This window comes from Leguminivora glycinivorella, chromosome 2 (genome assembly GCF_023078275.1).
Source record: "Leguminivora glycinivorella isolate SPB_JAAS2020 chromosome 2, LegGlyc_1.1, whole genome shotgun sequence".
Classification (NCBI taxonomy): Eukaryota; Metazoa; Arthropoda; class Insecta; order Lepidoptera; family Tortricidae; genus Leguminivora; species Leguminivora glycinivorella.
Genome location: NC_062972.1, coordinates 2,429,527 through 2,441,757, shown reverse-complemented (window position 1 = coordinate 2,441,757; position 12,231 = coordinate 2,429,527). Strand labels below are relative to the sequence as shown.

At 39.0% G+C, this 12,231-nt stretch overlaps 1 protein-coding gene across 2 annotated transcripts in view; it reads right to left on the bottom strand.

The window, feature by feature from the left end:
- Positions 1-829: 829 nt before the first annotated feature.
- LOC125242097 (synaptic vesicle glycoprotein 2A-like) overlaps positions 830-12,231 on the bottom strand; it is a 29,239-nt gene continuing 17,837 nt past the window's right edge. The window contains exons 6-11 of one of the 2 annotated variants that reach the window (XM_048150805.1): positions 9,142-9,287; positions 8,214-8,328; positions 7,363-7,513; positions 5,936-6,092; positions 2,206-2,333; positions 830-1,121 (exon numbers count right to left, since the gene is read on the bottom strand). In XM_048150805.1, coding sequence (XP_048006762.1) covers positions 1,042-1,121; positions 2,206-2,333; positions 5,936-6,092; positions 7,363-7,513; positions 8,214-8,328; positions 9,142-9,287 — 777 coding nt within the window. In that variant the 3' untranslated portion in view covers positions 830-1,041. Of the gene's footprint in view, positions 1,122-2,205; positions 2,334-4,168; positions 4,296-5,935; positions 6,093-7,362; positions 7,514-8,213; positions 8,329-9,141; positions 9,288-12,231 lie in introns of those variants that run through there. The other variant, XM_048150813.1, reaches the window with a different exon arrangement.

Here is a 12,231-nt window from a genome sequence, read left to right as displayed (position 1 = left end):
ACATGTACTGATTGGACCTTAATAGATTTATATTAAGGTTGAAAATTGGCCAGTTATAGATGTAGTGCGAAAAGATTTGCCTTCGTGTTGTTACGGAAACGTACGAACGTGTCATGCTATTTCAGTCAGTGTCAGTACAAGATGTACTGACACTGACTGAACTTAGCATGACAAATTTATACGAACGTTTCCTGAAACTACTAAATACGAAGGAAACCCTTTTCGCACTATATCTGTAATAGTGTACAGTCAAGGTACAAATATTAAAATTAGATGCGAACAAAGTACCAAACATATAGTAGGTATGTAACACGATTTTACTGCGTGAAAGTTGTGGATACATATTTGTGACACTTTGTCCGTAATTATATTTAAGGCCGGCAACAAGCAGTCTTAAAATTCATAATGTGAATTAAATAGTACATTACGATACAAGTGCGTAAAAAAGGAAGTTCGAAACGAGTGGCGATAAATCCCTTCGGTCGTGTTTTAAATCGACACGAGTTACGAATTTCCTTTTCGCAGGTGTATCGTACGACGTTTTTCAGTACAGATGAGCCTCTGAAGTTTCGACCTGGCATATAATGAAAAACTTCTCGCACTAGTGCGTAAAAAAAACAGAATCTGTACTGAAAAAGAAGAATTTTATACAAATTACAATCTAAATTTGTTTTTTATCATGCAGAAACGTCTGCGAGCGATATTACATATTTTTAAATTAAAGAAAAAATAGAAAAATTCACACCTCCGGCAGGACTCGAACCTGCGACCTTTGGCCTTGGTAGAGTGATGGCCCCGGCAAGGCCAAAGGTCGCAGGTTCGAGTCCTGCCGGAGGTGTGAATTTTTCCATTTTTCCTTTAATTTAAAAATATGAAATTACAATCTGTCAGATCAATCTGAAAATTCATAATAAGTTTGTTGTCAGTTGCAAAATTGTACGGAACTCCGTGTTTATGATTTTTCAGATTATGAATTGTAATACTGTCTGTTGCCGGCCTAATACCTTTGACTGTACTACGTAGGCACTACAACTAGGTAGATTAGTATGAGAGGCCCTTTTCTTCCATTTCGTCCCGAACTACTTGGGGGTTCGGCCAGAAGAGCATAAGTAGTGTTGAACCTGGAACAATAGTTAGATATTAACAAACTAGTTATTACTGCAGGCAGGGCCGGATTAAGGGTAGAGCGAGTGGAGCGGCCGCTCTAGTCGCCGAATGGTAAGGGGGCGCCAAAATTGTCATTGCGTGGGCGCACTCCAATGACGACATAGCCCAAAATGGCGAGAGGAGCCGGAAAGTTCCACCACAATGCCACCATGTACAACATTCATAAGGTGGGAGCTGTTGCTACTGTTGCTAGGGCGCCGCGAAAGATATTTCTAGCTTGACGAACCACATTGTTGCGAGGCCGAACGACAAAGACAATGTTATGTCGCTATCCAAACGCACAGTGTTTATCCGCAATTCAAAGCGGAGTTCCTCTTAAAGCCAAAGGCGCAAAACGTCTCACAGAGGCGCAATTTTGTATGAGTCAAAGGAGCGTAAGCGTGATGATAAGACGCACTTCTAATAACCCAAATCTAAATACCCCAAAACCCAAAATATAGCAAAGGCCGAATAACATGAGAGAATAATTAACCTATTTAATTCCAAGCTTTGCTCTTCTGCAGTTCTGCAATTGGAGTCGAACTTCTCGACTTCTCAATGTTTGTCCAAGTTGGCCATTGCTGCAATATGCTTTTCTCTCCCATGCCTTGCCTTGGCCCTGAATTAAAGCTCAAACCCGACTGTTGTCAGTTATTGGTTTCTTGGTCTGCCAGAGCTTGGTCTTTGGCCTCTTTTGTTTCATCACAGCCATTTGTTCTTGTCCTAGTGAACTCCTCAATGAACACGTCGCACAGGAAAGCATTAACCACGCGTACGTTTGTCCTACGAAAGACAAAAATTTTCGCCTATGGCAGGACATATAGGCTCCTATAGAACGAACTGGTCCATGCACCAAATACATGATACACATCACAATATTTGCCCAACAGCGGGCTTAGGTACTTACCAGCACTAAAATCACCTATGGCAATGAAGGCTAGCTCACAGTGCGTGTGCAGTGTCGCTCCCAGGAACAAGGGTCCATGGCGGCGCCCAGTCGGCCTACCATACACATCAAACACATCACCATAATCTTTGCCCAACAGTGGGCTTACTTACCAGCACTAAAAGCACCTATGGCAGTGAAGGCCAGCTCACAGTGCGTGTGCAGTGTTGCTCCCAGGAAAAAGGCCCCCATGGCGGCGCCCAGTCGGCCTACCATGTACATAACACACATCGCCATTGCTCTGCAAAAATAAGATTATGATATATTATTTACATTTGAGGAATACACCCATTATAATTAAGACCCCCCCTAAGGCACTGGTCCCACCGCGAGCTAGTAAGCTATGAGCTATCGGCTATAAAAACGAACAAAAGATAAGCACTCCCGTGCGAATAAAAGAGACACGGCGATTTTGATAGCTCACCGCTGGGCGAGTAACTACAAACATCGCCGTGTCTCTTTTATTTGCACGGGAGCGACTATCTTTTGTTCGTTTTTATAGCCGATAGCTCATAGCTTACTAGCTCGCGGTGGGAGCAGTGCCTATGGCCGATAGTCCACTATCATTATGTTTATCATAGAAATATGATCATAGGTCTGTATGCATCCCTTTTTCTCGAACGTGAAGAAAAATGACAGCATGTTGCCTATGATCATATTTCTATGATAAGCATATGATAGCGGACTATCGGCCTAAGACACCGCTTATTTTCTAATCGGATCACTATCAGTGGCCCGTTCCTCAAAAGGTACAAGCCTTGTATTACAAGTGTTTTCCATGACAACCCATACGATTTGACAGTTCGCGCACTTGTAATAGGTACAAGGTTTGTACCTTTCGAGAAACGGGCCCCAGGTCTTACCTTAGCAATGTTATAACAGCAATTCCCGAAAAGTTTGTACATTTGGATCACGTCTCTGATTTTGATAAAAATTGGTAGGATGATAGAGTCCATGATGCTGAACATGATCCACTAGGTTTCCCAAAATGTCCCAAGCAGTTTGTATGAAACTTTCCTTTTTTGTTACCGAAAATGTATAGAAATCTGGTAACAAAAAGGGAAGGTTTCATACAAACTACCAGGGACATTTTGGGAAACCTAGTGGATCTTGCTCAGAATCATGGACTCTATCAGCCTACCAATTTTTATCAAAATCGGAGACGTGATCCAAATGTACAAACTTTTCGGGAATTACTCATAAAATAAGAATACACCGCTATGGCAGCTAAAATGGATGCCGCAAGATCAGGAGGGCGATTTTTGAATCTCACATACGGGATTTTGTCACTAAAATACCGGTTGAAAACGCTGACTTGCTTATTATTTTCAGTGATTATTTTCTGAATTCGAACGCGTGAGACTCAAAAATCGGCCCGCAGTACGTAAACCGCTAGAATCAGAATACCAGAGGCGGCACCCCCTTAAGAGATGTACGCTAAGCTATTAAGATCTTAACAGCGACATCTAGTTTCTATTCCAAGCGCTGAAACTTAGATGTCGCCGGTCAAATCGTTGCCTAAATTGGTAATGTGATCTGGGTTCCGGCAGAATATCAGTGCTTTACTCGAAAGTGTGAGGCGTATAGCTGAGTCGGAACCCTTTTGCTGCAATGCACACAGTGTGAAGGAAAAAATATCCTAATGATGTGGATGTAATTCTTAATTTTTAAGTCAATTTGTATGGTACGGTTCTTTTCTTTGTTATATCTGTGTTGTATTTTTATTTGTGTGTTATTGCAGCAATCAAATAAATCTATCTATTTATCATCTATCTAAATAGCAATGCAGTTCGAAAAGGGTTTCCTTCGTATTTTTTCGGAAACGTTCGTATTTGTCATACTCATACTAGTTCAGTCAATGTCAGTAGAGTACATTTTGTTCTGAGACTGACAGAAATAGAATAACACGTTAGTATGTTTCCGTGACAATGCGAAGGCAAATCTTTTCGCACTAGATCTGTATATCAGGGGCCCCTTTCTCGAAGCTACAAGTTACAATTTACAAGTGGTAGTCAATGTCTAATATGACAAGTTGGAAAGAAACTTCCGCTTGTACCTTGTAACTTTTAGTTTTGAGAAATGAGCCCAGTCTTACCTTAAAAATGTAGGGAATACGTCAACAGTTATGGCAGCCAAAATGGAGGCTGCACAGTCAGCACATAAGGCTATTATGAGTAGGCCGGTAGCAGCGCCCCCTTGTGGCGCTAAGACAGGTCTCCCTAGGGTCTTACCTTAGCGATGTAGGGAATACGTCAACAGTTATGGCAGCCAAAATGGAGGCCGCACGGGTTCCCTCTATGTGGCATAACTTTATTTGTCCGAAACGCTTTTGTCATAACAGATTTGGCATAATCGATTTTTGCCGAATGTCAATGTACATAGCATAAACATTGTTTGGTATAATTCACGATATTTCGAATATTATTTTGTCCGAAAATATATTGGCCTACTATTATTGAGGCCGAGTGTCATTAGGAAGAAATTGGATGAGCATAAATATTTTTGGCATACATCCCATTATCCGAAACTTATTTCGCATACATTTTTCGTTAAGCAGAAATGCGCTTTTAGGGAAAATTAGAATTGCGAACTCTACAGATACTCACTGCTCCAGAAAAGTGGGTTAGGTTAGGTTAGAGCTGCGTCTATTACAGAAAAGCACCGCTAGGGAGAAGTGGGTTAGGTTAGGTTAGAACTGCGACCACAACAAAGACGCACCGCTAGGGAAAAATGGGTTAGGTTAGGTTAGAACTGCGACCTCAACAGAAAAGCACCGCTAGGGAAAAATGGGTTAGGTTAGGTTAGAACTGCGACCACAACAGAAAAGCACCACTAGGGAAAAGTGGGTTAGGTTAGGTTAGAACTGTGACCACAACAGAAAATTACCGCTAGAAAAAGTGTAATGTGAAAAGGGGAACGTATAATGGTAAGATTCGACCTATACTGATGTTATGCCAAAATAAATTCGGCAAAACATTAAATCGGAACACTTAAGTTTATGCACATAAAATTTACGCGTAAAAATGATTCGGAGCACCAAATTTATGTACAAAGAATATTCGGACAAATCACAATCTGCCTAAACAGATTATGCTAAACTTGACTATGCCATAGCAGTTTATGCACAAAGCCAATTATGACTAAATCGATTATGCACAATAGAATTATTCATAAAAAAATTATGCCACAACAGGGTGAACCAGGCCGCACAGCCAGCACATAGGGCTATTATGAGTAGGCCGGTAGCAGCGCCCTCTTGTGGCGCTAAGACCAGTCTCCCTAGGGTCTTACCTTAGCGATGTAGGGAATACGTCAACAGCCATGGCAGCCAAAATGGAGGCTGCACAACCAGCACATAGGGCTATTATGAGTAGGCCGGTAGCAGCGCCCTCTTGTGGCGCTAAGACTAACAGTCTCTCTAGGGTCTTACCTTAGCGATGTAGGGAATGCGTCAACAGCTATTATAGCAGCCAAAATGGAGGCTGAACAGCCAGCACATAGGGCTATTATGAGTAGGCCGGTAGCAGCGCCCTCTTGTGGCGCTAAGACAGGTCTCCCTAGGGTCTTACCTTAGCGATGTAGGGAATACGTCAACAGCTATGGCACCCAAAATGGAGGCTGAACAGCCAGCACATAAGGCTATTATGAGTAGGCCGGTAGCAGCGCCCTCTTGTGGCGCTAAGACCAGTCTCCCTAGGGTCTTACCTTAGCGATGTAGGGAATACGTCAACAGTTTTATGGCAGCCAAAATGGAGGCTTCACAGCCAGCACATAAGGCTATTATGAGTAGGCTGGTAGCAGCGCCCTCTTGTGGCGCTAAGACCAGTCTCCCTAGGGTCTTACCTTAGCGATGTAGGGAATACGTCAACAGCTATGGCAGCCAGAATGGAGGCTGCACAGCCAGCACATAAGGCTATTATGAGTAGGCCGGTAGCAGCGCCCCCTTGCGGCACGTAGGCTGCTGCTATCGTAGCTAGGCCACAGATGAACATGATACCATCTGAAACAAGATCAAAATTACGATTGTAAAATGTAATCTATGTAGGTATTTTCTGCTCGAATAACTGAATGTTCCAGAGATTTTCGAGATTAAGAGTAGCAATCCGCTATCCGCTGATGTACCCTACTCTATTTGTAATTGGCATGGTCGGTTACGACAAATTAGGAACCCGCAGGAATCTGGCCCTTGCGTGTTACTTGCTTGGGATTCTCCGTGGTAGTGTCTGCAACCCGTACCTTTTGCAGAACATTAAGTTGTGCGTGCCTGACCGGTACACCGAGCGGCGAAGACTACCGCGCCTGCTGGCAGAGGTAACCGGCAGGACGAACCTACTGCGTAAAGCACCTCTCAGCCGTGCCTTGCACATACTGAATCTCGTTGCCGATAGGACAGACCTTTTTTATTGTCCCATGTGGGAATTGATAAAAATAAGTTCATATGTATTGTGTATGTGTAATAATAAGAATGAGAATGAAATAAAAAAATAATGTATTTAGACTGTTTGTTGGATTTTAATAATTTTGATATTTTGTGTATAATATTGGCATATGATTGTATAAAAAAATTTAGTTAAGTAGATGTAAGGATAATTTAATTTTAGGCACTATTGTATTAGGATTAGCCTGTAAGAATAGTTGCTATATTTAATAAATAAACAATAAACAATAAATAAACAATTTATTGGATCCATATTATACTGAAATGTACCAACTTATGTACCTATGATAGCAATAAATAATTACTGATTACTGATTATACTGCCGCCTAGTTTTTCATTTTCATAAGTGAACTGATTTCTAATAAAATCATAGATTAAGTCTGGCATACAATAAATATAAATTAAAAAGTTGAAACATCGTAGTGTGTCCCTTTCTAACCGGTATTGATAAGTAAGAAAATAATTTCTACTTTTTTTCATGCTGTATGAACTTATTTACGTACATGAATCGAACACGTCCGAATTAACTGTAAAATACATATCGTCACTACTTTTTAAAAATACTTCTATCTTCGTCTGTCAATGAAAAGAAAATTGTAGTAAGTATGTATGGAATGCATACAGACTTACTGCGTTTTAACTTTGAGGAACAGCGTGAGATACGAGATTTTTTAAAAGTAGTGACGATATACCTACACGAACATTGAAAACTTACTATATAGCGCATTCTTCTCAGATTTATTGATGAACACATAGCCATCGAAAACGGTCCTATAAATACACATGTGATGTTTGCACAAAAACGTACATGTAGAAATAAAGTGAACTTACTGTAAAGTGCCTTCTTTCCGACTTTATTGATGAACACACCAATAGCGAGGTATGTGATGGCGAATACGGCCCCCATTGCCATGGAGATCGGAAACACCCCCACTGATATGTTGGGGTTGCACACCGCTTCTACATGCGATGCCAGGGCTTGCTGAAAAATTAAAAGTTTAAATTTAATATTAATAAAATTTAAAAATTTAAATTTAATATCAATATAAATTAAAAAATTCAATTTAATATTAATAAAAATTTAAAATTCAAATTTAATATTAATAAAAATTTCAATTAAATGTTAATAAAAAATTCAATTTAATATTACTAAAATCGTGTACAGTACAGGCCCCGTAGCCGAATGGCATTTCTCCGACGCCAAACGAAAGCGATACGCCGCTGGCTCTGTCGCGCCAATACGCAAGCGCGATAGAGATAGATATCTACTAGCGCTTCGTTTCGTGAGCGTTTCGTGAGCGATTGTGCCATTCGGCTATATAGCCACCCTGATCACGAAAGCTGGCACGAGTTAACAAAACTTTGATTGTACGGGTGACACAGCCTGTATCGATATGATTCAATTTAGTCGTTAATCTGTCACACACATGCATCATTTTCATTCACTCTTTCATTTCATTCGTGCCAGCTATTATGAATTGGCCTGTATTCAGGTTATTAGCTCTCCCTTTCACTATATTAGACATAAAACATATCAATCTAAGAATATGGGCCAAATTGTCAAAACTGAGGTACAAAAGTTTTAAGCCTGAGTCAAGAGATGGCAGTCTATGCACTGTGATTACACATTTTACTTCGACAGTAACTCTCTATAATACTCGATCCGCTTTGGTTTTACTTACAGTTTTATTTATCGCCTTCCTTGTAATGATCTCGCAGATGGAGATGCTTCTCTCACTGTCGTTCTGAAGGATGTTGTTGATAACTTCCGGTACCCACACATAGAGGCCGCTCGCTCTGAAAAATAGAAGTTGATATTTTTGTGGGATATCGAAAGACCTCGATCGTGGTGCTGAATGCTAATTATTTATTTAGATTTACGCAACGAACATTACTTTTTTTTGTAAAATATAAAGTTTAAAATGTTTAGTAGGTGGTATCATAATTTACACAATTCAGTCAGGATTATTTTGAGGCAAATTTTAACCATTTCTTTAATTGTCGTAAATGACCTATACCTAGTTGTCATGCTCTCTAAATAATTTTTCTTACCTACATTCGCGAATTTCTGTTTTGCCCTATGGTTGACTGGTAGAGAATGCCTTAAAGCATTAAGTCCGCCATTTGTACCATTGGCAACTCTGTTAGCTGTACATTTTGTAATCCTTAATACAAGGTCATCACATCTAGCGATGGTTAGCTAAGAGTGTTGCTGTTAATACTTTTTTAAATAAAGTTTAAATAAATAAATTTTTCGTAATAGTCGTAATCGTCATTTACCGTAGGTATTTGTCATCAGCTTACGTCATTCCCACGGGTCGAGGGTCGACAAAGGCTTTTATATTAATTTTAAGCCAGCAGACAGCGGAGATTACTTGTATTTACATTCCTTTGCAGGTGAATACTTTGAGTAATTATGTTTATTACTCAATGGGTGAATACAACTGGAAAAATTTTAACTTACAAAAATCCTGACGGGGTTAAAAATACCCATCAGTAAAACCTGATCCTTGCTCATGATAGAAAGACATGTTTTTGTTTTGTGGCTTATTCATTTACACTGTCAATATTATAAATAAGCTAAATATGTAGTATTTTGTTAGTACGTACAGCATAAACACGGCGAACATCGATATGTGAGATATGAACACGCATCGAAGCAGCGGCGGCCGGAAGATGTGGGTGAAATTCTTCAGGGCACCAGCGAAGCCGCCCTTGAACGCCTCTGAATCGCCGATGGTGGTTATTTTCTCTACCTAGAAAAATATTGATAAAATCTTATTTTTCGTACAAGATATTATTAATTACCGACTATAAGCCAGCACAGGGCCTTTGGCCAAGAATAAACTTGAAGTTCCGTAGCGACTGATACGCAATATTTTTTTTTTATAAATAAATATTGGGGACACCTTACACAGATTAACTTAGCCCTAAACTAAGCAGCGCTTGTATTATGGGTGCTAAGCGACGATATACATACTTAAATAGATAAATACATACTTACCCCCTTATTCATAAACGTACACTAAAGTTATCAGGCCGATAAAGTTTGTTTGTCCCTATCTATCACACCAATACGTCAGAAAAAGACAAACGAACTTTATCGGCTTGATAACTTTAGAGTACGTTTATGAATAAGGGGGTTATTAGACATAGAAAAAATCCATGACTCAGGAACAAATATCTGTCCTCACAAATAATAGTTATTTGTTATACAAGGGGGCAAAGTTGTATTTTAAGGTGGCTCGCTTAGGTTACCCGAAGCTCAGGCTGCGTTAGATGGCGTTAATCTGCAAATTACCGGTCTTATTTTTTTTGTGGAGTCGTACAGGCATGTATATACTTTCAATTATGCTTCGCGAACATTTAATATTAAAATTGACGTATTACAACAAACATTCAACTTCTCATTGTAACGTTAATGCCCTTAATGTAGATAAATTTACTATTTTACACTATTTTTAAGTACCACTCACACATACAAACAGTGTTTTTGTATTCCTTCTAGTCGATAATTTCACGCGGCGACAGCTTGTTTAAATAGCCTTGCGGTAAATACGTGCATTCGCATGATTTGCATGGAAGTACTGGGTTCGAATCCAGGACTTTTTCTGTTTTTTTTTTTTAATACTACGTCGGTGGCAAACAAGCATACGGTCCACCTGATGGAAAGCGGTCACCGTAACCTATGGACGCCTGCAACTCAAAGAGTGTCGCATGCGCGTTGCCGCCCCATTAGAAACTTGTACACTCCCCTTTGCTGCGTGTGCACAGCAAAAAGGAGTGTACAAGTTCAAAGGAGGGTTTGGGTTGCCGACGACTCAAAGGACAATAGACGGAACAAATTAGTTCCGTAAGTCCTCCCGTCGTCAGCACCCCACACCCTCGTTGAGCTCTGGCAGCCTTACTCACCGGCAGGAACACAACACTATGAGACACTATTTTTTGTTTTATTATTATACATAAATGTATATGTACTCGTACAGTAGTTACTGAGCGTTTTCCACAAAAAAGATTAAAAACCTATTCTCTTACATGGTAATAATTTTTGGGTTCGTCGAACTCAGAATTTCTAACATAATTATCCTAATCTGATATTTTTAAAAATTCCAAAAAAGTATAGATAAATTTTAGTTTCTAAACTATGATTCGAATGATTTTTTTTTCTAATTGTTTATTTTCGATGGAGCAAGGGTATTCAAATCGCTTTTGAAATCTTAAATTAGTAAATGAAAATGCTATAGTTATAGTATGAATTTTTTGAAACGAACGTTTCTAAACAAAGGTATTGTTCCTTTTGTGTTGAGCGGGAGCTTCTGTATTTGCACGCGCTAAGACAACAAGAAGCGACTGTATCCTCATAATTGTAAGGTTCAAATCTGTACAGCAGCAAATTTGAGATAGATTATTTTGGAAATGTGAAGCGATAGACCACACCGCTATAGGTGCGAAAATACAGCGCTTCTAATACTTTGATACTTGGTGGTGGTGCTGTAAGTAATGAAACACGTATATTATCACTGTTATTTTTTATTAATGATTTTGTTAACAATCACCAATTGTATATAGCAATATATAAATAGTAATTACATAAATATTAGGTACAAGTCTTGATATATAAAATAACATAAATAACTAAACAAACCGTAAACCGTATTTATAACAAAACATAACAATGGCGGTCAGATTGAAAAACCTTATCAGTGTTTATTGTCACTTTGCGATGACACCTTAAGGTGCCAGGTGCTTATCAACCTTTTAATCTGGCAGTTTCGCTGTTTAAACGTGTTATTTTTATTATACAGACTGACATATTACCGATGATTATTATAACTATATGTACTATACTTACACCATCAAGTATCAAAGTATTAGAAGCGCTGTATTTTCGCACCTATAGCGGTGTGGTCTATCGCTTCGCATTTCCAAAATAATCTATCTCAAATTTGCTGCTGTACAGATTTGAACCTTACAATTATCAGGATACAGTTGCTTCTTGTTGTCTTAGCGCGTGCAAATACAGAAGCTCCCGCTCAACACAAAAGGAACAATACCTTTGTTTAGAAACGTTCGTTTCAAAAAATTCATACTTACTGAGTAACGTAATGCTTTAAAAACTCAAGTGGACTTTTTTTATCTAAGGAGTAATTTCGATAAAATATTATATTTAGCGAGGGTATTAAAAGTTGTGTTTTATATCTCAACTTAATAAATAGAAAATCAAAATGACAATAAAAAAATCAATATGTTCTCTAAGATAAAATTGATACCTTCGGCTCTCCATTCTTGCTCGGTCAATAAAAAATACGAAATTTATATCCAAAAAAATACAAAAAGTTTATAGAATCCTGGGAATCGAACGCACCTTCACGGCGTGTCAGACGACTATTCACCAACGACGCCATTACATAACACGCTGTTACCGACGAAATTGGGCTATACACATATAATTATTTAAATATAAATAATAATGTCAAATCCATACTAATATTACAAATGGGAAAGGGTGTGTGTCTGTTTGTTTGTCCGTCTTTCACGGCAAAACCGGAGCGACGAATTGACGTGATTATTTAAGGGGATTTAGTTGAAGGGATGGAGAGTGACATAGGCTACTTTTTGTCTCTTTCTTACGCGAGCGAAGCCGCGGTCAAAAGCTAGTTTATTATAAATGGGAAAAGCTGGTTACTCTATAATCTGAAG